Source organism: Petromyzon marinus, chromosome 2, assembly GCF_048934315.1.
Source record: "Petromyzon marinus isolate PM22_M1 ecotype Great Lakes invasive population chromosome 2, UKy_Petmar_22M1.pri1.0, whole genome shotgun sequence".
NCBI lineage: Eukaryota > Metazoa > Chordata > Hyperoartia > Petromyzontiformes > Petromyzontidae > Petromyzon > Petromyzon marinus.
The window spans coordinates 10,093,844-10,121,099 of NC_133668.1; the positions used below are offsets into that span (position 1 = coordinate 10,093,844).

General features: G+C 45.1%; 1 protein-coding gene across 1 annotated transcript; it reads right to left on the reverse strand.

Annotated features, from left to right (window-relative positions):
- Positions 1-1,619: 1,619 nt before the first annotated feature.
- IGFBP3 (insulin like growth factor binding protein 3) lies at positions 1,620-7,611 on the reverse strand. The gene is made up of 4 exons (XM_032964034.2): positions 6,415-7,611; positions 3,931-4,139; positions 3,443-3,562; positions 1,620-3,001 (listed from the first exon to the last, which is right to left on the reverse strand). Exons 1-4 carry the CDS (start codon positions 6,893-6,895, stop codon positions 2,879-2,881), a joined length of 933 nt encoding a protein of 310 aa, XP_032819925.2. The 5' UTR covers positions 6,896-7,611; the 3' UTR covers positions 1,620-2,878.
- Between the last annotated feature and the right edge of the window lie 19,645 nt (positions 7,612-27,256).

A 27,256-nucleotide genomic window follows, 5' to 3' on the forward strand; every position in this document is an offset into this window, starting at 1 on the left:
TACATTTGTTTAATACATCCCCGTATCCTCAAGGGGGAACTAACGGGGGGGTAAAAGGGAGGGGCCGAGTTCTCCCTGCTGAAATCTCACCACCCCCCCCCCCCCAATCTAATGTTTTATAGTCAATCCCAAACAGTGTTAGTACAATATTTTACGGCAGTGGTGACAAGCGATGGGTGTCGCAGCATCATCACACACACAAGGGTGAGAGCTACGTTTGTTTGAAATTGCCTTTGCCGTGCTCCCCCTTTGTTGTTTAATGACCCTCTTAAGGCTAGGTCACGGCAACACCACTGGGTTGGCGTGGTTGTGTGTGCGCACGTCTTTCTCCTTCTCACAAATGCACCCTTCTGGTTACACCATGCTGACATTGTTATAGGAATGTTTTTTTGGGGGGAAAGGGGCTTATGCGGAGAGTATCATTGAAGAGGAGGACCGAGGGGTATTGCGGTGAGTGCCCTTGGGAGAGAAGAGCAATGGGGGAGGAAGTAACGGGGGAAGAAGAGAGGAAGCTAAAGCGGACGACTTGGCAATTATAACGAACAAGCAAGGGTGCGTGGATAAACAAACTATTTTTTGTATTTTACCAGGTACGGCCCAGAGCCATATAGCTCTTTTTCAGAAGCTACCTGGCCACATATAATAGCTCAACGAAGTGGCTTATCACGTGCAAATGTTTAGCAGCAAAATACTCCGAACGCGCATTTCTAAATGTGGAGGGAAAAAACTGGAGGACCCCGACAGATGGGTGGCTGATGGGATAAAGTGGGGCATACTCTTTGGAGGCTGCTTTATGGAAGGGGGAATCCGTGTGAAAAACGCGCGGAAAAACCCCAACGAAAAGAGTATTAATATTTGTGTATTGAGAAAATGGCACAGATTGACGAGTGAGCTGTTCTTCTTGCACGCTGCCACACCTGGAAGAGCGGCTCATCTGGTAAGTAAATACTGTAGCTGTTTAAACCCAGTAACTTTTAAACACATTCCACGTGTCATATTGTTTAGATTACTGAAGAAATTGGAGCCATTTAATAAAAACCCACCCACCTTTATACATTCCGGACCAAGTGGAAACATTCAAGTTATGTAAAATATTTATGACCGCCTTTAAAGGGTCACCGCGTATATTGAATATAGCCTGCTTATATTTGCAGATATGCATAATACAATTCATACCAGTCCTGCGTGATTTATTTTTCAATGGAATATTTTCACAGACTGGTACACTTGATGTTGTGCCTTTAACACACCAGGAAGTAATTGAAGTTTGCCAGTGAGGTTTAGACGTCATTCAGCATTTTAATATTGTGATGCCAAACTATAGTTGACATTCATTCAGTTTATTCCACTGCTTGAAGCCCTCCCCACGCCACTGTAAATGGATTAAAGTGTGACTGCCCTGTAGAGACTGGTATCTGCCATGTGTTGAATTTACACCCCTAGTTCAGGGTGATAAACTCAATATCCTGGGTTAAATTCCTGGCCACGATCAACATAAGTGGCTAATGATATCTAAACCGGTTCTAGGTGACCCCTTCCTCCCCCACACCCTTCAACAATCCACAATGAGCAGTATGGTGAAGCTGGCAAAGACGCTATAAGTAACTTAGGAAACTTCAGGCTTGCCAATGCATCTTCCACAACTCTTGATTGAGCATGGTGATGTCAATTTTATTGATTTACTGTGAAGTGGGTTTTAAAGAAGTTCAGTACAGAGAATGACCATGTTCTGATGGTATCTGTTAAGTTTAATCTGTTGGCTAGTATGCAGTAAAACTGTGAATTAGATTTTTTTTCACAAACATGAACTATAGAAATGTAAAGTTTGCTTAAAGGCCACAAATAAAAAAAACACATAATTTCTAAATATTTTTAATTAGACTGAATCTTTAAATACACAATACAAGAACTTATTACAAAAATGATACACCATGATTTAAATTAGAAAAACGCATAAATAGCTGAAGTATTACTTCAAGTTTACAAACAAAGGCAAATATATCTTAAAATAAAATAACTTAAATAGAAAAGGATAGCACTCCCCGTTTGGTTTAAGAGCTGTCAAATTTGGCCCAAGGTATGAAGAGAAGTCACAGTTGTTAAATGTAAAAATCTGAACAGGAGCAGTAATTGTTGATAAAGGTTGACGATATACATTTAACTTAATGCTGATGTAAAGATGGATTATATGTCTACAGATGGATTACACACCAGGTTTTCCATGTACACAGTGGCGAGGGCTGCCAAAAAACATAAACAAAATCACCAGCTGGTGGGGACTTTTAGACAAGAATCTTTCAAAGGCGGAAAAAGTATGTGTGAATTTGTATATCCCAACACTGATCCTTCCAGTGTCCTAACCTATGAAGCATACTGTGTTTCATGATGTGTTTTAATTGCAAACATCTGGCTGTTAAATTACAGGTTTTAGATTCAATCCACAAAACAAGCCACAGAGAAACCATTAAAGCAATCTCAATCCTTCAAAGAAATAACATGGCATCAAATATAAACATTTACAACTGTTACTTATAATTGGCAGCCCTGGCTGAAAACCATAATTTCAAGTTTATTTCTGTAAGGTTAAAAACAATAAAGATGAAAACGCCTCTTCCCCAGGACTTCTTGCAGGCTCCGTCTCCAGCTCTCTGGAGCAGTCACGAGGACAGTGCAGAGTCACAAACACACCACAACGTCTTCCAGTATGGAATGGATATCGCCTCATCTCAGATGAAGCCAGTAACAAAACATAAAAACCTACAACTACCTCAACATGTTAACTAACCATTAAAGCCGAACTGCCCTCACTATTCACCTTGTCGGCTTAAGTCCATTCGTTCCCATCCTATGCCTTAATAGCTCTGCTCCATCTCGGTGCCTAATCACTCTCCTGAGTATGACAATACACGTCTCCCTTCTGCGACTCCGAGCCTGGCAGCTGCTGGCCATACTTGTCCACACACCAGCAGAGGCCACGTTGCCTGCCCCGCGATGGCTTGCACTGCAACACAAAAAGGTAAGTGTAGTTGTTTTAGGTGTGCATTTAAATATTGTTTCCTAACCAATGCGATATTTCTTTGGCACTGCGTCAATATTTGGTGATGTACAACCTAATTCCAACCCTTTAAAAAGGTTGTATCTGACAAATTTTGGTTTTAAAAAAGCAGACGTTAGTGTGTAGCGTTTTTGCAAAAATGAAGAAAATAATTCACAAAATAGGAATATGCATGCTTTTTCAAATATACAATTGTGATATCCTGTGTTAAGCTTTTAATTTTTTTACAAAAATTGACAGTTACTGAGAACTGGGTTTCAGGTTTTCCCATAGGGGAAAGATTGAGCAATGCAATCAGCTCCTGTGCAGGTGCTTGATGGACTATTACAATGCAGGATATAAGAGATATATGAAAGTGAAATTATTCTCTATGGATCAGATGTTTACCTGCTTCTTCTTGTAGTAGCCCTTCTTGTCGCAGTTTGGAATGTAAATGCCTTTCGGACTCAGTTGTGACATGCTTTTCAGATTCTCCAAAATGTTCTCCATGTTTTTGCGGCACGGTCCCTGGTGAAAGTCAAATGTGTACAAGGTAGTGTTAGCGGATGAAACCTCTGCAAAACAATATTTTAAAAGGACGTTATCATTTAAAAATAGCTTAATTATGCAATTCACATTAACCTATTAATGACAAAGTGTATTTCCTCATGTCTTGATATGCTACACGGATATTACATAAGCAGAGCAATACCATCCATCAGAATTCAGAGTTTGGCTTTGCTGTGACTGTAACTATGCGGAGGTTAAGGGGTACAGCACTTTTCTGAGGAATACAAAAAATAGATCCTATACTTGTTTCAGATAACCTGCAGTGGCAAAAAGGGTAACAGTGGGGTTTGAAAGGCACAGAGCCGGCAAGCCATGGAGGCACTTACATAATCATTCTCGTGGTGTTTGCTGAGCATTTGGTGGATGCGCGTGTCCCCCTTCTCCTTCTGGTCCAAGGTCTTCATGCCGGTGCGAAGCTTCTTGAGTTCCGCCTCCAGGAGCCGGTTGTGTGGCCTGGGCGGATGCGTGGTGATGCGTGCAGTCTCAACCGGCAGCATCGTTGCAGACTCTGCCTCTTCGCTCGAGTTCACAGTGCCTGCAAAACAAGTCATTCCTCGTCAGCATTAACAAAGTCAAAGATTCCCCATTTAGCCTTTATAGGCGGTTTAACACGTAGGCTGTTGGGACAAGTATTGTCAGCAAACAACTACCTAGAAGGGGTAGTGTGGCCAGTACCATGCTTGCCCGCCTTTGTCTCCCTGTAATGATGTTTACACGCCAGGTACTCATTTAAGGCTGAGTCGCCGTTGGGGAGACCCAGGACACGTTTGATATCACTCCACTGATATATTAGCTGCGCTCAGAAATCTAACTGCAGGTTGCCAGATTTTTAGCACAGCCTACGATCATATACACTTGCTTTCTGTTATGCAGCAGGGCTTGAATCGTGAACTATGTTCACTGCACCAATTTCACCGACACGCGCAATAGATTTCTTGTTAAATGGGTTCATCTCCGAGCAAGCTTTTGCAACAGGAATGAAGTGTTCACGATGTTTTATTGCATTCATTACTTCGTGAGTTCATTTTTGCTGCAGTTCACCAAGAGGGCCAGCAATTATAGCAAAGTGGATGCAGATGGCGCATTGCACACAGTGCGGCGTTTTAGTCTTGCCTCACATTCGCATGTCCCCAGAATGTAACTTGCAGGGCGTGCGTTTCAAAGCCACGTTCCGTTCAGTTATTTCACCATAAAGATACACGAAGCAATGCACAACACTGTAGTATATATCTGTATTTTAAGTGAGTGCATTCTGCACGTTTTCCATAGAGAGATGATGGACAATGCCACCTTTGTACAGAGTATATACAGTACACTGAGACGTTTCAGATGAAGATTTATATCTTTGGAGTTGCAACGCTTCAAATATGAAGAGAAAAAACGGTCACAATTTTTAAACCTGCTCTAAAACTTCACCATGTTAACATGAACCCTCAAAGTTAACTTTGCACATTCAAAATGACGGGGCATGGGGGTAAATAAATGATCTCCTCTGGGGTTTTTTTTGGAACGCTTCTTTTAGCGAGAATTTTTTTTCAGATTCCGATCTGAATAAAGTGCAGTTATGGGCGCGACACGTGAACGGCATTCCTGAAGCTGGGCTATGCAAAGAGAAACTGCGATGCACTTTTGAGGCTTCAAAAGCCAAACGTTTCAAAGTTAAACCTGTAAAGGTTTTCTCGTAATGTAACGGACAATTATTTATGTTTAATTGAATAGATATCGCTGACAGCACTTAGCTGTAAGCTGAGCAAATTCCGCATTTCCAGATATCCGCATGATGTGAATTGTGGGTGATTGTATACACAGTACGGGCGCAGTACGGTATTTGTGCATGAACTGAGATAATTATACGTTACATTTGCACACGTTTGCATGCACTCGAATACGTGCACACATGCTTACGTGCATTTTTTTTTATGCACACGTTACACAGGAACCTCGCCAATAACCTGCACACAGGGAGGTGCTTTCAACACATAAAACTAATGACACTATTATATACACTAACATTCACCAGTACACATCCACACACACACCGATTCAACATTCGCGTATACGAATATGCACGCCTCCAAGCCAGGCATTCTGAATCTGAATATGTGGACCTTGCACACGTCTGTTGGGAGACAAGAGCTCTTATTAAGAGACCCAGCACGGCACACGGGAGGGTGGTGTGGTCAGTAAGCACAACCTGTCCGGCCGCCTTTTTCTCCCCAGTGTTGATTTGGTAGAGTGAACTTAGGGGGCTTTGACCACCACTCACCAATTGGTTTATATTCATGGCTGGTATTGGAACCCAGGTCGCATGATCTATGGCGCAGTGCGTGCAACCACCATTTCACCATCACCAACCACACGTCTCATCCACAAAAGCACTCAACACATTCGCATTTACCACTCATACTTTAGAACGGAAATAATCGAATATGTAGTTGGCTAACGTTTCGAGAAATGGCCCATCTTCAAAGCAGAGAGCGGCCGAGATGTTGCACCGACTTGTAATTACAGACAACACGCTATACACCGCGTAACTATTGATGGACGTGTTGAGAGTGCGTGCGTTTCATTTTGAGTTGCATTGTACCCTGCCACCACTGAAAACGTTCATACCTCTCTCACATTTCTCTTTTTTGGTCTAAACCCGCTCCCCATTTCGACCACTGGCTCACCACACCGACCTCGTCGACACACGGGCACAACGTAATAAACATTGCCGGTCACCTCCCAGCCACAGTGGTGTGGGGGGGGTGTGTGTGGGATGGGTGAAGAGACAATCAATCTCCCCTAATCCTCAAACCCTCACTCACCCTGCCCGCTCTCGTTGGGATTAGCACCCGCCGCTGCCGTCGCTCCCTCCCCTTGCCGCTGCTGGTGCAGCCTGTAGACCGTGAGGTTCGTGCAGACGCCGCGGCCGTCGAGCAGCGCCTGGAGGGGCCGCCGTTCCCCGGGGGCCGGGCTGCACCCGAGCCCCTCGCCGCAGCGCTCCGTGTAGACGCCGCACGCGTCGCCGGCGAGCAGCGCGCACGTGAGGCAGCAGCCGCAGCCGGGCTCCCGCACCGTCTCGGCGCAGCCCGACGGAGGCTCGCCGCACACGGCCAGCGCTGCTGCGTCGCACGGCTCGCATCGCACGGCCGCATCGTCAGACGGCGACGACGAGGACGAGGACGACGAGGACGAGGAGGAGACGCTGGCACCGGCGACGGGCAGAGCGACCCGCAGCAGCAGCAGCAGAAGAAGAAGCTGCGGCGGCGGCCGCGGTTGGAACGTGTGGAGGAGACTGCGGCGCATTGTGGTGGTTGATGGGAGTGGTGTGGTTACCGGCGGGGGTGGGGGGCACACACACGGCTGTGTCTGCCTGTCTCTGTTGCTGCTCTACCGTGCCTGCTGCCGCCTCTCGTCTGCGATGAGCTGTACGCACAGACGTGCTGGCGGCCCTGTACAATGCCCGCGTCTGTTGCCCGTCTGCCAGTCTATAGTGAGGCTTAACGCACGCCGCGTTAAGTCAGTATGATATAATGCACGTACGTGTGTCTGTATCCACACACACACACGTACGTGTAAGTGCAATGTGCGAGATAGTCACTGCGTAAAAAATCAGTTTCTCCGCAGTATTTATGCAGAGCCGCCTTACAACTGAGTGTTTTTCACCACCACCCTGCACTTCTAATAGTACACTAAAGTGTACCGAACTGAGAAACCACGCAGCCCTTGGTAAATTTCCCAACGTATATTTTCGTAACGTAAGTAAAGGGAAACAAGTTTATCGCGCTATTTCGCGAACGACTCGTCGTTTCGGCTACAAATACAGACGCGTACGGTACTCTCACGTACCGGATCCTTTTTATTATAACTATTGTCGCAAGGCGGGTGTGTGGAGGGAGCGTCGAAGAGAGAAACAAACAAAAAATAAAATAAACAAAAAGTGTTTCAAGACAAGTCGCCGCCTCTGTGACACTCTCGTTCGAGCAGACCCGTCTTTTATAAGAAACATGAGGCCGGCCCCGGATCGTGGTTTGCTGCTGCCGCGCGTTACATCACTGGCCCGGCCCGGTGCGGCGTCAGTTCCCGGGCCCACCCCCCACCACCACCACCCCCTACCACCCCCCACCACCCCCTACCACCCCCCACCACCACCACCACCCCCCACCACCACCACCACCCCCCACCACCACCACCACCCCCCACCACCACCCCCCACCACCACCACCACCCCCCACCACCACCACCACCCCCCACCACCACCACCCCCACCACCCCCCACCACCACCACCCCCCACCACCCCCCCACCACCATCACCCTCCACCACCCCCCACCACCACCCCCCACCACCACCACCCCCCACCACCACCCCCCCACACACCACCCCCCACCACCCCCTACGTGTGTGCGTCACTTTTTGGAAGTTCTTGGAGAGATGCCAGCAGCAAACAGCACGGTGAATTATTCCGGCTTGCCTGCACCCCTAAGTTATGGGGGGGTGGGTGATCACGGCATGTAAGGGTGTGTGCGGAACCGCACGTATGGGTTCCGTGTAATCATTTCATCATTATTGTAATCGAGAGGATGTCCACGTAACAAAAAGGGGATGAGATGGAATGATGCAATCAGCTCCCCGTGCGTAGGTGCTCGCGAGCTGGGTCTCGGTGGATTTATCACGACGCTCAAGCGGTAGGATGTTGGCAGGTTGGGGAGGTCTTCGTCCAACAGTGGACCTGGTGATGTCGATCATGATGATGATGTCGATCATGATCATTTTCAGCAATGTGTCAATCTGTTGTTGGATGGGCTCCCTCGAGACCGTATCCATCAATGTGGGTTGGTGAAGTGGGAGAAAAGCGAGCTACGAATGTTTAAGGTATATTTTGCCACTAATGTTAAAGCTATTGCCGGGAATTTAACTAACCACTGCGCTGTTAGGTTCCGAAATTGAAAATGTCAAATACTTATTAAAACCAGCGGTTTCAGATATTACAGCGACAACGCTCCACCAATATCCATCGATTGATGCCGATTAACATCATCCTTTATATGCTGATATTATGGGCAGACAACCCCACACAAAGGACACGGTGTGCGGGGGAAGCCTTCGTCTCGCAGCGGATTGATTATATGTATGGTTGACGATAAACGACAGGCGCATCTTAATCGCGTGTAGAAGATTGTATGTACTTAACGGATTCAATTTGGCGCCACAGCCACTCGTAGGCCGCTACATTCACCAGTGAAAAAAACCGAGTCTAAGTTAATCATTTCATCCCTAAGCGGTGGTGGAAGGACGTGTGTTTTTTTTTACAATATAATACAAACAATACAACCTGGATTATGAGACTGCTCACAGCGGGCTAACAGCAGTTAGGCAACTTTGCAATTGTTAGTTTTTACGCAAGAGGGACTAAGTGAAGAGTGGGGTTCGCATGCGTACAGAGGATTGCAAGACATTTTTCCATTCATGTTTAAAAATACATGCATACAACCACGGATGCCATGATTTAGAATAATAATGATAATAACAACGCACAGCCCGTTTCCAATCCGCTGTTGGATGGGAGGCCGGAGTTTGTTTTACCATACTTCTTCACATTGGTCGCAGGAATTTGATGTATTTCCAAAACAGCCTTAAATACTGACATGCTCATAAAGGTATTTGTAGCTTTTGTATACTCAGTGGGTTGGTTGCTAGGCGGATTGTTGTTTCGCAGGATCTTCAGATGACCTTTAGATGACCTTCATCCAGCAGTGGATTGATCATGGCTGATGATGAAATGCACAGTGGCTATTGCAAAACATTCTAACATGGGCAAATGAGGACGGGTAAATCTGGAAATGTGTTTAAATAGGCGTGCAACGCTCCTGTCTGTACACCATGCATGCAACAACGTTTGTGTTTCAATGGATTGCTGCCGCAGTGTCTGTTCTCGTCGGATTTGGTTGAAAATGCTCCAAAGGGAATCGTCAGGCATGGTCGATCCAATGCTGGATGAAGGCCTCCTCAAGCCGCCGTCCGTAAACTCCCTCCACCCAGCGATGTTAACATTGTTATCCACCCAGCGCCTGCACACGAGCTGACTCCATTGCTCTATCTCCTCCACACACGTACTCTCTGATACTTTCCATTGCTTGGACAAGTATTTATGCTAAGGTGTACGCAGTGAAATACATACTCCACTATTGCATTTACAGATTATTTTTTAAACACTATCAACTGTAATCAACCCTCCGAGCCACGTGTCCTGCTCACGTCACTTTTTTTTAAAGGTTTCATTACAGTATGTCCACAAAGGAATACAACACTTGTACATCTCCCGTCCGCGTCTTTTACCGATTCTTCTTTGTTTAATCATTCGAGTAAATAAGGGCTTTAGAGGTACTACCGTTTCAATATGTAACGTGTTCTTAATCCACACATAGCATTTGAATGGTGATACAAACGCTAAGCAGTTGAATATGTAGGCTTTTGCGACCAATAACATCGATAATAATTGTTTTTTGCGTCGATCACTGAAGTATAAATGTGTCGTTAAACCCGCCACCACCCGACACAGCCAATGAGTAAGGTTTGTCACTTAAACAAAAAGTGCCAATTAGTTACCGTTTCTGCACACCCGGTGTTGGATAGTAAACACACTACAACATTTATAATTCGAGTCCGACGTTTCGCTGATGATGACATCACCATCTAACACCCCCCCCCAAACCCCCGCCCCCCCCACCGTTATTTGAAACGCTGAGCAGTTTCTGCGTTCTGGCAAAGGTGCGTGAATGTGGGCTCGGTGTCGGCCTGTCCTCAGCATTTGCTGCCGGTTGGGGGCAGCGTGCTGGTGCTTTGGGAGCTCGTGTGTTACACACCGAGTGCAGCATTCAGCTGTGATGATGTACCTTTCCTTTCCCGCAAAGTATAGACGCCACCGCTTCCAGTGGCGCACAGCTGAGGTTATTGTCTTGTGAATTGAGAGTTAACTTTTTGTTTGTTATAGACCATAATGCTTCGCTGATCAGACATTTTAAATATTGTCGGGTGTTGCTGGCGTAGTTCTTTTTAAACACAAGCGTGTTCACAAATAAACTACTTTTTGCCATGCGTGTATTTTACTCATTTGGAAATGTATACAACTACTCGCATGGTCTAATGATATGTAACACATTCCAGATTAACTACTTCAGGGTGCTCTTTCAAGGGAATCTACGCAATTTATGTTGGCAAACTGATCATTCTCAATGTTACAACAATTTAAGCTTTGCACATGGCAACGTGGTGTTAAAAACAGTCGCTCTCACGCACTGATGGAAAAATACATCTCTGATTGTTGGAAGGCTACCATAAAAGTATTACATTCTGCCAGTGTTTGTCATATGATATACGTAAAGTGCAACCATGAGCGCATTTCATTCTTAACGTGTCAAGTGTTAATTTGATTTATTGCATAATACTGATCTGTTTTATTAGTCACTGTCAGTGAGTTATGAGGTAACACAGACCTGGACGTGATTTATGAATTAATTACGAAATTTACCACTGCAAGTGATACATGCCTACAGTATTCATGGTTATGTACAGGACCGTAATGTTTATCTAGGACCAAATTACCTGGAATGCGTCTGATCTTGACACGTATCTGAACCTAAGCAATGTTTAGCCTAGATCGCGCGTGCATGGGAATACAGTACAGTACGGACGTGTCTCGTTTAACGAGCGAGATACGTTCCGCGAAAATTGCTCGGTCAATAAAAAAAACTCGTTAAACAGTCGTGATTTTCCCCGTGACTCACTCCCATGTTAAAAGCTGAGCTACGTTTCAGCACCAAATTTGTCCACACTTGAACAACTTTCTTAAACATGAGAAATACAAATTATACTTTTAAAATCAAGCAATAAAACATCGAATGTAACACCACACACGCGAAGAACCACAGTGCAAGGTCCCCCGTATAGCCTTAGACTGGTGGGGTAAGTGCTGTTAGCGAGCACCTATGAAGGCCGTTACGACACACGAGGGGTGGGTGGCCAGCACCACGCCCGTCCGCCTTTGTATCCCGAGCGGCGATGTTTACACTGGTGTTAACCATGAGCGTGAATCGAACTCAATTCCCGCATTAAGTGCCACCACGAGGCCCCCTTCCCCTACACGACCAAATATTTTGCGAACAAATCAGTCTAAATTCAAATTGCTCATCGCAAATTTTCCTAAAAAGAACACTCGTTGAGCAAGACACATGTACTACAATGCATGGCAGGCTGTCATAACGCAATTTCCACGTGGTGGTCAGCAGAGGGCAGTGTAGCAAACACCGTTGTGTTGTACTTATATGATCACATCTATGTCCCCCATTTTCACCAAGTCGCACTGACGAGGGAATTGATTATACTACCTTGGAAAAAAATGTATGTTGGATCGAGCTAAAAGTCATATAATAAAGAGGCAAACGAGGGCAGATTGGAGTACTTTTTGTAAAATAATTTGATGATGAAAAGTTACGTCAATGTTTATAATGAGGAGGGTTTTCAGTCAGTAAATGGTGTCTGCTTTGTCTCGGATCTGAAACATGGGCATTAACATAAAACTGTACAAGAACTGAAAAGGGCACAATTAAGCGTGCTGAGATGTACGATGAGAAATAAAGTACACTGAGAGACAGAGAGGACCACATGGATTAGAGAAAAAAATGCAAATTAGAAACAGCATGTCGACCGTTTGAGTTATGGTCGAAACGTCGTGAGAATTTTTAGTGTTTTATATATTGTATTATTTTGTTGTTTCCCTTCAACGTGACTTTACCGAAAAAGCTAAGAATATGAATTACTGCAGTCACGAAAGCTTTAAATCAAAAGCATGTCGATTGTTGAGAAATTGGTTTTGGGTAGGGTCACATTGTCAGAGTAGGTCGATAGATGAGACCGGTTATGGAATGGAAACCAGAAGAGGGAACACGCCCATTTGGATAACGTCCATGGAGAGGGAGTTATGACATCAGCTCATTTTAAGGAGCAAGTTGGATTGTGGCATTGCAAAATCATGATGGATGACATTTGCTTGAGGAAGCCTTCATCCTGCAGTAGATAGATCAGATGTGATGATAAGTCTGGAATTTAAATGTCAGCATGAATGTCAATACACTTTTTATAGCCGTTCTTGGCAGGAATGAACAGTTAAGAGCCGTTTTACTCAAAGTAATCACCAAACATGTCAGCTGTTACTTGCATCCAACCAGTAATTTTCGATTGGTGTTGTTAGTGGCAGTACCACTAAAGTGTACGTAGCTCGGGCTATCTTGGAAAGTGATGATGAGATTTTGCACATTCTTGACCTCTGCTACCTCATTGCAGATAAGTCTTCCCATGTCTGAGCTAGCAAGAAGTTGCACTAAGGAGTGATGGAATGGTGCATTTGGGTGCCACAAGGCTTAATTTTAGGCGGGTCTGTCCTGGTATATGGCACACATACAAGAGCACTGTACAGTGATGAAAAAGTATCAATCATGTTCATCATCAGCCATGATCAATCCCCCCGAAGCCGCCGCCATTTATCAAGGTCCTGCGTTGTAGAGCACTATGCATAGAGTATGTTCTGTAAAATGTATAGTACTTACAGTGAGGGAAAAAAAGTATTTGATCCCCTGCTGATTTTGAACGTTTGCCCACTGACAAAGAAATGATCAGTCTATAATTTTAATGGTAGGTTTATTTGAACAGTGAGAGACAGAATAACAACAAAATCCAGAAAAACGCATGTCAAAAATGTTATAAATTGATTTGCATTTAAATTATGGAAATAAGTATTTGACTCCCTCTCAATCAGAAAGATTCCTGGCTCCCAGATTAGGAGCACACTCTTAAAGGGAGTGTTCCTAATCTCAGCTTGTTACCTGTATAAAAGACACCTGTCCACAGAAGCAATCAATCAATCGGATTCCAAACTCTCCACCATGGCCAAGACCAAAGAGCTCCCCAAGGATGTCAGGGACAAGATTGTAGACCTACACAAGGCTGGAATGGGCTACAAGACCATTGCCAAGCTTGGTGAGAAGGTGACAACAGTTGGTTGCGATTATTCGCAAATGGAAGAAACACAAAAGAACTGTCAATTTCCCTCGGCCTGGGGCTCCATGCAAGATCTCACCTCGTGGAGTTGCAATGATCATGAGAACGGTGAGGAATAAGCCCAGAACTAGACGGGAGGATCTTGTCAATGATCTCAAGGCAGCTGGGACCATAGTCACCAAGAAAACAATTGGTAACACACTACGCCGTGAAGGACTGAAATCCTGCAGCGCCCGCAAGGTCCCCCTGCTCAAGAAAGCACATATACATGCCCGTCTGAAGTTTGCCAATGAACATCTGAATGATTCAGAGGACAACTGGGTGAAAGTGTTGTGGTCAGATGAGACCAAAATGGAGCTCTTTGGCATCAACTCAACTCGCCGTGTTTGGAGGAGGAGGAATGCTGCCTATGACCCCAAGAACACCATCCCCATTTTGAGGGTGTTTTTCCGCTAAGGGGACAGGACAACTTCACCGCATCAAAGGGACGATGGACGGAGCCATGTACCGTCAAATCTTGGGTGAGAACCTCCTTCCCTCAGCCAGGGCATTGAAAATGGGTCGTGGATGGGTATTCCAGCATGACAATTACCCAAAACACATGGCCAAGGCAACAAAGGAGTGGCTCAATAAGAAGCACATTAAGGTCCTGGAGTGCCCTAGCCAGTCTCCAGACCTTAATCCCATAGAAAATCTGTGGAGCGAGCTGAAGGTTCGAGTTGCCAAACGTCAGCCTCGAAACCTTAATGACTTGGAGAAGATCTGCAAAGAGGAGTGGGACAAAATCCCTCCTGAGATGTGTGCAAACCTGGTGGCCAACTACAAGAAACGTCTGACCTTTGTGATTGCCAACAAGGGTTTTGCCACCAAGTACTAAGTCATGTTTTGCAGAGGGGTCAAATACTTATTTCCCTCATTAAAATGCAAATCAATTTATAAAATTTTTGACGTGCGTTTTTCTAGATTTTTGTTGTTATTTTGTCTCTCACTGTTCAAATAAACCTACCATTAAAATTATAGACTGATAATTTCTTTGTCAGTGGGCAAACGTACAAAATCAGCAGGGGATCAAATACTTTTTTCCCTCTGTACTTGCCAATATATGTTCATGTTTTTTTATGTACGTAATTATACATGGTGATTATATGCAACTTTTTGGCACTTTTTTTCTGGCAAAATGTGTTGATAGGCTCTACAGTATAGAGATGTATGTTTGAAGCTACAGTACAATATTCACAAAGTGTTGTTCACAATTGAAATGAATTTCAATGCATTTTTACATGACTGGGCCCCTCAAGAGATGGTTAAAGCATCACCCATTTTGATTGACCTTTTTTATAATAAATGTGTAGAGACAGTGTGGGTGTAGATACAGTGCGGGTGTAGAGGCAGTGCGTGTGTGGAGACAGTGTGGGTGCAGGAACAGTATGTAGCCTAGTGGTCACGAGGGGTAATTACAGGGGTGGGCATTAACAGAGAGCGAGTTGTGAGAAGGGGGGGAACCAGCTGAGAAGTTTGGGAACAGGCTAGAGAGTTCGAGAAAGGGGGCATGGCCGGGGGCGCAGTGAGGATCATGTTGGGAATAAAAGGATGCGAGAGGCAAGGTTTGAGGCTGCCGTGGGATCGGGGTCGACTGTCTTCATGCCATCGCTGTCTTCGCATTGTCGCTGTCTTTGCATCGTCACTGTCTTCGCGTCGTTGCTGTCTTCGCGTCGTCGTTTTCTTCGCGTCCTGTCAACCGCTGAGCAGCGGTACTGTGTTACCCGCAGGGAACTGTTGGCCATGGTGTACTTCATTCAACAGTACAGGCCTTATCTCTATGGCAGGGACTTTGTAGTCTGCACAGACCATGTGGCCCTCCAGTGCTTTCTGAGAGTGGACCAGCCTTCCAGCCAGCTTTCACGCTGGTTGGAGATACTCCAAGTGTATTCATTTTGAGTAATTTACCACAAGGGTGTGAGGCGCTGTAATGCCGATGCATTATACCGCTGGCCACTGAACGGACATCACACATGCTCGTCGGGCGTGGGCCAGTGTAAACAGCCTGCGCCTGGGTCACCGGGGGTCGTAGTGGCTTTGAGTGACCCACCACTAGCCGGGGTGGTCGTACATAGAGACAACACGGTGGGCCTCACGCATGCCGAATGGTGTCAGCTACAAATGGAGGATGTCTCCTTGTTGAACTTGCGGTGCCGTGCAGAAACTGACCACAAAAACGCCGAGCCTAAGGGAGTCTCACGGTTTGTCCTTCGGGAAGGCAGGAGGTTTCGCAAAGTCTATGCATTGTGGTCCCCACCTCTCTGCTAGGTAGATTAACGCGGGCAGTGCACAAAAAAAAGTTAATGCACCTCGGGCATTGGGAAACTTTATTAACCTTGCAACGAGACTTTTATTAGCCAGGAATGTCAAACGATGTCTTTCATCTGATCAAAGGTTGCACTGATTGCCCACCGCAAGCCACCATTGAAAAAGTCTCAACCCCCGTTACAGTCCATCACGGTGTCTCGAATTAACGAATTGGATGTGTTTGACATCCTCGGGCCTTTTCTGGCTACGCAAAAGCGGAATAAATTTATCCTAGTCGGGGTAGAGTATTTTTCTCAGTGGCCAATGGCTTGGCCATTGCCTAAACAAATTGCTGCGTTCATAGACAATGCATTTTTTGCACGGCTATTTGATGGATAAGGGGGCCCCCGAGCAGCTTCTCACGGATCAGAGTCGGAATTTTTCGTTCCAGCTGCTGCGCGAAGTGTGCGACGTGTTGGGTACGAAAAAGATTAGAACGTCGCATTACCATCCCAAACAGATGGTATGGTGTAACGCCTGCACAGAACCTTTACATCGATGCTCTGTCAGGCAGTTAATGAGGCGTAGACAGATTGGGATTTGCACGTTCCGGGAGTCTTGGCAGCGTACAGGATGGCCCCACACGCCTCTACGGGATTCTCCCCGTTTTTCCTCATGTGTGGGCGGAAAAACGAACCCCCCATTGAGGCACAATTGGGTATGGCCTCGGGGAAAAGAGAGCTGCCATGCCCATTCCCCTGCAGGGCATGCTGGGTTGTATCTCTGAAGCTTGCGAAGCAGTCAGAGAAAACACTGCCAAGGCGCAAGCTGCTAACGAAAAGAATGCGGGGCAACATGGGCAAGTACTTCCATGATCAATTGGGGACAGGGCCTGGTTATTCTGCCCACAGGTGCTGCTGGGTATCCCCCAAGTTACATCGACCATGGCAAGGTCCCGTCGAGGTGGTGGAAGTTCGCAGGCCACTATGTGAGAATTCAGGCGGGACGCCGCCGTTGGTTCATTCACCCGTCGTGCCTGAAACCATATGTTCATCCCCTATAAACAACTCACCCCCAAGCCCCGTGCGGCTGATGTCTGGTGTTTCATGACGAGCTGGGGTAATCGGCCAAGGAAATTGTGCCTCAGGAAAAATGCGTTGTGCTGCCCACAGTTTCTAAGTCCTGGGAAGCTCAAGAAGCCACCACATGCGATGGACCACTGGCTGGAGCCCTGTAAAATTTATCCAAAGAGTCTAGGGATGAGCCTACCCCTTCAAGACTTTTGTGCAAGCCCCCGTTGCCCAGAGAGGCACAGAAATTCATCCAGAGTGATGTACCGGCGTCAAGGACCCGGTCAATGTATTTATGATTTCACTAAGCGGATCTCCCAGGGTCATTGCGGGTTGTTTTTTATACATACGGGTTTTCCGCCCTAATAAGCACCAGGCGTCGGGTTATTTATGCATTTCGTCTGCCCTAATGTTCGTCAGACGTTGGGTAAATTATTTGCTTTTATTTTTATTTATTTATTTTTATTCCTGAAAGAACCAAGAATAAGTCTACATTATAGTCTGCCAGTACGCTCACTCAGGTTAAGAACCAGGCTACAGTCTACATTATAGACTGCCAGTATGCTCACCGAGGTTAAGGACCAGGCTACAGTCTACATTATAGACTGCCAGTACACTCACCCAGCTTAATTACCAGGCTACAGTCTACATTATAGACTGCCAGTACACTCCCTCCGATTAAGAACCAGGCTACAGTCCACATTAGTGTTTTTTTATTATTTTGTATTTTATTTGTATTCTTTTTATTCACTTTATTTTGTTTTATTTTTCTTCTATGTACGTGACTTTACCGAAAGAACCAAATAATGAAAATTGTATTTATTTATGTGGTTCTTCTGCCCTGATACTATACACTGTTATTATGAGCCGAGATTGCTGATTTTTTAAGAAGGGGGGATGATGTAGAGACAGTGCAGGTGTAGAGACAGTGCGTGTGTGGAGACAGTGCGGGTGCAGGAACAGTACGTGGCCTAGTGGTCACGAGGGGTAATTACAGGGGTAGACATTAACAGAGAGCGAGTTGTGAGAAGGTGGGAACCAGCTGGGAAGTTCGGAACAGGCTATAGAGTTCGAGAAAGGGGGCGTGGCCGGGGGCAGAGTGAGGGCCACGCTGGGAATAAAAGGAGGCGAGAGGCAAGGTTCAAGGCTGCCTTTGGATCGGGGTCGACTGTCTTCACACCGTCGCTGTCTTCGCATTGTCGCTGTCTTCTCGTCGTCACTGTCTTCGCGTCGTCGCCACTTGCGTGCGTTTCCTGGCCCAAGTTATATGTGCGTCATCCCTGGTCCAAGTTATCTATGCGTCATCCCTGACCAAGTTATCTGCATTAAGTGCCCTAAATAAGAAATAATGAAAACTCTACAGTTTGTGTTGTCCGAGAGTCAATACAAATGGAAGACTTTCATAAGTCAAGAGATATATTCGTCCACTAAATATGTATCCCCTCGTAATAATGGAAATTCATGTTTAAAGATAAAAAAAACTGTATATTTTCAAGGGTGAAAAAGGGATGCTTACCCCGACATAGATGGATAAGATAAAAACTGGGAACAAAACGAGCAATTGTGGATGTTTGACGTCAATAATACGGTGTTAAACATACATTTACATCCTCATGAAACATCCTACTGCCTGGCCACTGAAGGTCGGTCCTCCCCCACCCCGTCCCTCCCAACTCGCACTGACGCCACTAATCTGAAGTTACGTAGCAACAACAACGTGCTATGTGGACGGAGCATCTCACGGTCCGCGAACGTGGGAGCGAGCACACACCCGCGGAGCTTCCTGTCGGTGGTGATTCCTGCCCACGTCACTCTTTGACGCACAACGAGTGGCGCGCGCGCACTCACTGAGAATGGGCACTGAACGCACGTGCACTGCTACTCCCCAGGCACAGCCCCCGTATTGAATATTCGGGGGGGGGGGGGGTCCCACTGCTGAAAACTCGGCATCTCTTCTAATTTATTATATTAATAAATTAAATTATTGTAAAGTATGCAAACTGTTAGTACAATTAAGCGATGGGTGACGGGGTGTTTTTCTCAATGTACAGGGTGCTCCACATGTCTTGTGACTACCCCCCGCAATTAATTGACCCCTAATATTTGTTTTTTCATTTTATATTGCTTACATTATATTGCAAGACCATATTCTAACAGCTATTTAACCACCCTTCACGACGTACATATAAATAATAAGGTCAGTTTCACGCTGCATTTCATCTTATTCACGAGTTATTTTCCTTTTGAATTGTTAACTTCCATTGTTCAATAACGGATGCAAATGTAAATATGCAATAGAAACACTACAGCATTTGTTTTGTCGTCATTCTAATATCCGAAGCACATTGTTCAGAGGAGTTTATATTGGCCACAATCAAACACCAGTATTCAGGAGCAACTGTCGTATGAGCTTTCACATTCGTGTTCGCTGTTGCAGTGCTGCATTTTAATTCTGACAGAAATTTTTATTTGTGATGACCTCATAATATCGTTGCTGTCATCATATTTAGTTACCCAAGATGGCATACGTTACTGCTTGCCAACTATTAGCCATAAAACAGATGAACACCAATATGTGTATACGACTTTGAGTACAGTATGCATTGTTTATATATAAAAAGAAGCCAACGACAAATATAATCAGAACCAGTACAATGTCTTCATGTACAGGACCTTTTCATAACTTTCTCCATGATCACAGTATGTGATACAAATGAACTGCTCTATGTGCAAACAGTGCTGTTTACACTTATCGCAATTAAAAATCTGAGTAAAATAAGACGCAGTAGAGAATATGTGAACGGTAAAACCCATAATGTGGTCATTAACAAGGACCCCATGCCCTGAAATAAAATCCAGTTGTACAGCTCACTTGTATTTTAAAAGCCTGGCGTTCCGTTTGTCTAACTAAATGATAAGAGCCTTTCAGAAGGCATGAATCAAAAAGTTATAGAAAGTGGTCCCCCCAGATGTGGGGGTAAAAAGTTGATCCAAAAGGTTTACAAAAACGATTGACCCCCCCCAAAATTAGTTTTCACTCCCCCCAAAAAAGAATTGTCATTTGTACGCATATATTCCTACACACAATATGAGTCAGTAGTATCTACACATATTGGGGGAGTGGGGGGGGGGAGAAGAGGGCATTAGTGGGGGCGACTGGCGACAGGCGAGGTGCAAAGCGCTGAGAAGCCCTCTGCAGGAGTTAAAGTAAGGAAGCCACAGGCCGCCGAAATGCTAGGATATTAAAAACGACGAGAGAGAGAAAAAACCCTGAAAATAAGTTGCAGCTTCCTTCAGGTAATTGAGTCGGATTAGGAACAGCTGTGGAATGCTTTGCTCGAGCACAATGTTGATTTGATGTATTTTCTTCACCTAATCTGACCCATATTTATTTTCTGATCATTAGGCGCCTGGCTCTAAAAATACCCGAGTCATAGGAGAGCATGCAATAGTTGTCCTTTTGTACGTTTTTTTTCCATTATTAATTTGCTGCCTTTTAAAATTAAAATTGGCATACAATGCAAGTGTGTTGAGTTTGCCAAGTGCTCGGAATGCATGAGAAGGTAGAGTTATAACAAATGACGGTGGGTTGCAACTGTAGGTTGAGAAAGGTCATCTATGAGGTATAAACCTAATGTGAAAAAAAGCCTGTGGCACCACAACAAGATTATTTAAAGGCCACTGCATAAGCAGTAAAGCACTAAAAACAAATGTAATTCTTGGGATGAAGAAGTTTCCAGAAACAGTTTACGATATATTGGTGCACATTAGTGTAGTGTAAAACGTCTTACTTGTGGCACACTGCTGGAAGCGGAGTAAAGGGCATACAGACAGCAAGATGACTGGGATAGGGAAGGGATGCTTGGATGTAAGTCCCCAAAACAGACAAATAGGGCACCACTCAATCTGAACATCAGGAATAAAGACGGAGCACAGGGCAGGAAGGGGAGGACGAGGGGAAGGAACGATTGGGTAAAGATGTCGGGGATAAGAGGGTGAAGAGAGGAGAGGGAAAGAGAAAGGACCAAGCAGAGTGAGCTGCACAGAGCAGAGTCTGTTTTCACGGGGGGCGGGGAGGGGGGAGTGTTTTAGAGTGGGGGTGGCCAAACACAAGTCATGTGATTTACAAGAGGTTTGCTCCTGCGGAGGGCTTCTTGGTGCCTCGCGCCACGCCCGTCGAACCCGCTGATATCCTCCCCCCCCAATGTGCACAGACACTACTGACTCTATTGTATGTAGGGTGTGTAGGCATACATGCGCTTAAAATAAATAAACATTGGTGGGGGGGGAAACTTTTTTGGAGAAGGTAGACAATTTTTGGAAACCTTTTGGATCAACTTTTTACCCTCACATCTGGGGGGTCCACTTTTTATAACTTTTAATTCAGTCCTTCTGAAAGGCTCTTATAATTTAGTTTGCAGACAAACGGAACGCCATGATTTTATAATAGATTGGCAGGTTGCGTGTGATGGGGTAAAGTGTGGGTACTCCCACCTCTTTCAAGACTTCTGGCCAGCGTGGGAGATTAGGTGAAAATTTTCCTCTGGAGTAGCTCTCTGGTGAAAATCCTTCTGCCAAAAGTGGTGTGAGAAAGTGATTTAGGGCTGGGGATGTGTGCAGCAAACATAAACATCCATCCTAACTATTACATTTGACATTACATTTTGATTTAAAGAATTACTAATCTACAACTCATTACCAATCATAACCAATGACTGATTACTAATCGATTATATAATTACAATACCCCCCCCCCTCCGCCTCTAATCACTGCACCTGATGAGTTAAGTGATGACGTCACCCTGCTGCTGCTCTATATAAAACCGGGAGCAAGCGAGGGCTTTACCATTCTGGCGAATTGCTTGATGATGCTGGATGTATTTACCAGCGAAACGGCGTACTCAAACTGTAAATGTGGATTCACTCTTCAACACACCGGTGGGCTAAAGTAGTGAATTATTTGTCTTTTGTCAACGTGACACTTTTTTTTGCTGATTGGCCGTGTTGGGTGGTGGAGGGTTACGACACATTTATAAATAAACGCAATCTAATCCAAAAACCTTTATTATGTATCCTAATATCATCAAATGCATTTTTTAAAATAATCAGCACCTGTTTCCTCTAAAGTTTTCTGTCACTGTTTCTTACCACATGAATATAGTACTTGATATACTGTTCATCTGTGTGGTTGCTGATCTCCCTTGGTGCTACTCCGATGTTCGACCTGGTCAAGCAACTCAATAAACTTTGGTGATGGTGGCACAGCAATCTGCTGCCATTACATTATCTTCATCATCATTATCATTTATCCTAGGCCATGGTGATGGCCATAGTGGAGACAGTGACGAGTGGGCTGGCAAGATGGCGGCGGCGGCGTGTGTAGCAGAGTGTGAGTTGTTTTTGTGAGTTGTTTTGCGTGAGTGTAAACTGTGCGTGAGTGTGTGAAAATGTGAGTGAGAATGAGCTGTGTGTGAGCTGCGTGTGAGTGTGTGAGCCGTGTGAGTGAGCCGTGTGTGTGAGTGAGCCGTGTGAGAGTGGCCGTGACGAGAGGGACTTCTGCGTTCGTGTGTGTGTGTGTGATGGAGTGGTGATGTGCACTCTGTGTGTGTGTGGTAGTGTGGTGGTGTGCACTCTGTATGAGTGTGATGGTGTGGTGATGTGCGTTCGTGTGTGTGTGATAGTGTGGTGATGTGCACTCGTGTGTGTGTGTGATGGTGTGATGGTGTGGTGATGTGCGCTCATGTACTTGGCGCAGCCTGAGTGAGGCCTGGTTGGTCGTGCACGTGGCGCAGCCTGAGTGAGGTCTGGTTGATCGTGCACCTGGTGCGGCCTGGGTGGGGCCTGGTTGGTCGTGCACGTGACACTGCCTGAGTGAGGCCTAGCTGATCATGCACCTGGCGCAGCCTGAGTGAGGCCTAGCTAGATTGTGCACCTGGCGCAGCCTGAGTGAGGCCTGGTTAATCATGCACAAGGCGCAGCCTGAGTGTGGCCTGGTTGCTCGTGCACCTGGCGCAGCCTGAGTGAGGCCTAGTTAATAGTGCGACGGACCACAATCTGTGTTCCTGCCAAGGCAACATTGCCACGGACCCCAGGCTGTGTTCCTGCCAGGGCAGCATTGCCACAGACCCCAAGCTGTGTAAATGCCAAGGCAACATTGCTACGGACCCCAAGCTGTGTTCCTGCCAAGGCAACATTTCCACGGACTCCAAGCTGTGTTCCTGCCAAGGCAACATTGCCACGGACCCCAGGCTGTGTTCCTGCCAGGGCAGCATTGCCACGGACCCCAAGCTGTGTAACTGCCAAGGCAACATTGCCACGAACCCCAAGCTGTGTTCCAGGAAAACTTCACGGAGATCGTCAAGACGGCCAGTGGTCGTGAATGAAGAGTCCCCTGTGTGGGCTTCAGTGGGGCCGTCTGGTCGGGCAGCAGAGACACGAGAGGCCAAGAAACGGTATTCCAGTTGTGGGCTGAGCTCAAGGAGGGCTAGCTCGAGCACCATCCTGCGGCGGGGAAAGGAGGCGGTGCAAGCGGTTCAGCCGAGCACACAACAGCCAAGAATCTGCTGTCCCTGTCTGGGGGGGGCGCTGTTCAACCCTAGCACATGGGCGAGAAGCCGTGCATGTGTGACGAGTGCGGCAAGACGTTTTCTTGCGCTCGACCAACAAGTATATATTTTTTTTCTTTTCCGCTTGTGTGTTAATCTGTGTTTACCCCAGATATTTTAGAGATGGAAATTATCCTGCTGTGTATCCTACTGCTGTCCCTCCTGGCCATATCTAGTGCTACACTCAACTCTACAAACAGCTACCCTCGTTACTTTGTGTCCATACTTGTTGCTCCATTTGCCACTACACCTGCTGATGAAACAGCTCATAGACACTTCTACACTCCATCATTGTATCCTTTTAAACCCTATCTTTGTCCCATTACTTCACCAGCACTCCTTCCAAACTTCATTCTGCTCTTAAAAATAACACCATCTGCGAGCTACTGCTATTCGTCCAAGGTTCGCTGCTCTTCATCCTTTCACAGAAAATACTTGTGCAAACTATTAATTCTACTTTTCTTATTTCTGGGTGGTATTGAGCATCATCCTGGTCCAAATGAAAAGAACTCATATAATTCTGTAGATTTTTCTGGCAGGAAAGGTGTTGGTGTTCTACATGTCAACATCAGAGGGCTTCTGATTAAATTAAGTCAACTAAAACTAGAAGTGGCAAATCTTGACCCGGACATTTTTTGCCTAACAGAAACATTTCTCACTCCTGCCGTCAATGACTTGCAGATTGTGATCGACAACTACAACCTTTTTCGGCTTGACCGAGGATCTAAAGGAGGTGGAATTGCCATCTATGTTCGTAATACTATTGCATGTTCACTAGCTCAATTCTTGTTTAAAAAAATTGCTTTGAAGGTCTGGCTCTCAGAATAACTCTCCCAAATAATCAACAGATATTGGTAGTGTGCTGCTATCGACTGCCTAGTGGGAAAGATGTTGAAGCTGCATCTGCACTGAGAGAGCTTTTTGGAGGCCTCTCTAAAGGTGAAATAGTTTTAGTGGGTGATCTAAATTGGAATTGGCTAAACCCGCCGTCCATGACCACAAATTTTGCAGATGAATTTAATCTGTTTCAATTAACAAATGTCCCCACAAGACCCAACCTAAAAAATCCGGGACAGTCATCTCTGCTTGACGTCCTATTGACAAATGCCCCTCACAATTTCACACTGACTGGTGTTCTGGGTAATAACCTTAGTGATCACTCCCTGATTTTTGGGGTGAGATCATCAGCCAGACCCAAAGCCCCCCCTAAATTGGTTGAGAAGCACTCTATGAGACACTTCAGCCCTCAGGCATTTACTAATGATGTGCTTCACTCGGAAATTGACAAGGTCTGTGATATCCCCAACCTGACTACGGCTTGGGAGACCTTCAGGTACACGTTTCTCTAAATTCTTAACAAACATGCTCCGTTAGATTTAAAACTAAAGGCAACCGCCCACCATGTTTTGATCCTTTGATTACAAAGCTCATGAAAACAAGGGACAAGGCTTGGGAATGTGCTCAGAAAAGTAATTTGGTCAATGACTGGCTAGAATACAGGATTTCAAGGAATAGATGCGTCAAAAAAATACGGCATGCAAAAGATGCCTATTTTTCCTCCACTCTCCTGGAATCAAATGGAAATGCCAGGATTTTCTGGAAAACAATCAAATGTATCGAAAATGCATCCAAAACAGACAATGAGCTTAACCAATGGGGAATATTTTTCAGATCCCAAAAAAATAGTTGACAATTTTAACCTTCATTTTTCAGAAGCTGGTAATCTTTTTGATAATGTATTGAGAGTCACCCCTGCTCATGCAAATTTCTACATCCCTGTCCAAACATTAAACGAATTTAGTTTCCAGTCAATCCACGAAAGTAATGTTCTGAAACAACTGTCCTACCTCAAAGGGTCCTCCTCCACTGGAGCAGATAGTATTCCCGTCTTTGCTCTACTAACTGTTGGTCACCTAATATACAAACCTCTAGCCCATATTTTCAACCTGTCCATCAAAGAAGCATCAGTTCCTCTAGAATGGAAACATTCCTATGTCCGTCCACTTCACAAAGGGGGCCCTAAAGAAGATCCAAATATCTACCGACCTATCTCAATTTTGTCCCCGTTGATGAAAATTTTTGAAAAATTATTGACCTACCAAATTAGCAGTTTCCTGTCCACCAACAATCTACTACATCTAAAACAATCTGGGTTCCGAAAAAATATACAGCACCATATCTGCTGCATTAGACTCTCTGAATTACATTTACAGTGGCCTTGATAATAAGCAGTACTGTGCCTGTCTTTTGCTAGACCTGTCCAAAGCTTTTGTTACAGTAGACCACAACACCCTGCTTAGTAAACTAAGTTGTCTCGACTTTTCCGAAAACGCAGTAAAATGGTTACAAACTTACCTCTTTTCTCGCACCCAAACTGTATTCACAGATGGTTGGAGGTCAAACAGTGTTAAGATAACAAAAGGGGTTCCACAGGGTTCCATCCTCGGCCCCTTTTTGTTCTCTATTTAAATCAATGACTTGGGCACTGACCTGGATTTCTGCTGGCCGCTCTCCAGATGACGTGATTGCTAAGCTACAGGGTGATTTCAACAAACTATAACATCAGCTAGTTGCTCTTAAACTTGTCCTGAATACCTCCAAAACCAAGTTGTTATGCTTCTCACCAGGACTAAAGCAGGAAGTTATTTTTCCCCAATTACATTTCTTAAATAATTATCAAATAGAGCAAGTCAAGATCTATACGTATCTTGGGGTCATCCTGGATTCAAAACTGAATTTTGAAGATCACATTGATTATATTGGTAAAAAGACAAAAATAAAAATTGGTTTTCTGTATCGATACAAGCACTGCTTCCCCCCCAATGTTCCGTTTGTAATTGATAAAAGCTACCATACTGCCTCTACTTTACTACTGTGACATCGTGTATAAATCAGCCCCAAGTACTGTACTGAAGAAGCTTGATTCCATCTATCAAGATTTACATTGAACTGCCCATATAGGACTCACCACTGTGATCTCTACATTGGGTCAAACTTAACATATCTTAATGTTCGACGGCTTGTGCACCAGATCTTATTTATTCACGATGTACTTACAAAAAAATCCGCAGATTACCTGCTGGATCTCCTCACTGTTTCAAAGAACAAATTTGACCTCATGTCTTCGCTCATTTACCAGCTTCACATTGCCTATTGCCGTACAAAAACTGGAGGAAGGGCCTTTAGTATTGATGCCCCCAGGGTCTGGAATGCTATTGCCAATAAACTGCAACTTTATTCGCTACCAATGAGATCTTCTCTCAAAACTGCTCTAGAGTTGTACACCCCTAGCTGCCACTGCTATTCATTGGCGTAAAATAAAATAAAATGTTTCGCTCCGGATGACGCTGCAAAGTATTATCTGTATTTTGATTTAGCGTGCTGATCTTAAAGGTGCATTGAAAAATTTAATACTCTGACTGATGCTTCTGTTGTTGTGGAGTAACTCATGCAGCCAGCTATGGCTCTAGGATTTGGTGTTACACGTTATTTATGTAGTTTATTGTAAAAATTCAGTCACAGTTCCTATGATCACTGTTACGTTGCAATTATGGCTTTATTTTTTCGTGATTTTGAAAGCGTTTTTTGGTATGGGCATGTTTGTTTTGTTGTAGTACGGAGTTAGGCTGACGGCCTTAATCTAAGTTTTCT

What these genes read in the sequence shown, in the direction of transcription:
- IGFBP3 (XM_032964034.2), bottom strand. Translation starts at nt 6,895, where the DNA reads ATGCGCCGCAGTCTCCTCCACACGTTCCAACCGCGGCCGCCGCCGCAG. An exon ending in TCCCAACGAGAGCGGGCAGG is followed by an intron (nt 4,140 to 6,414) that starts GTGAGTGAGGGT and finishes CTTGTTTTGCAG; the next exon opens with GCACTGTGAACTCGAGCGAA. An exon ending in GCTACTACAAGAAGAAGCAG is followed by an intron (nt 3,002 to 3,442) that starts GTAAACATCTGA and finishes TTTGTGTTGCAG; the next exon opens with TGCAAGCCATCGCGGGGCAG.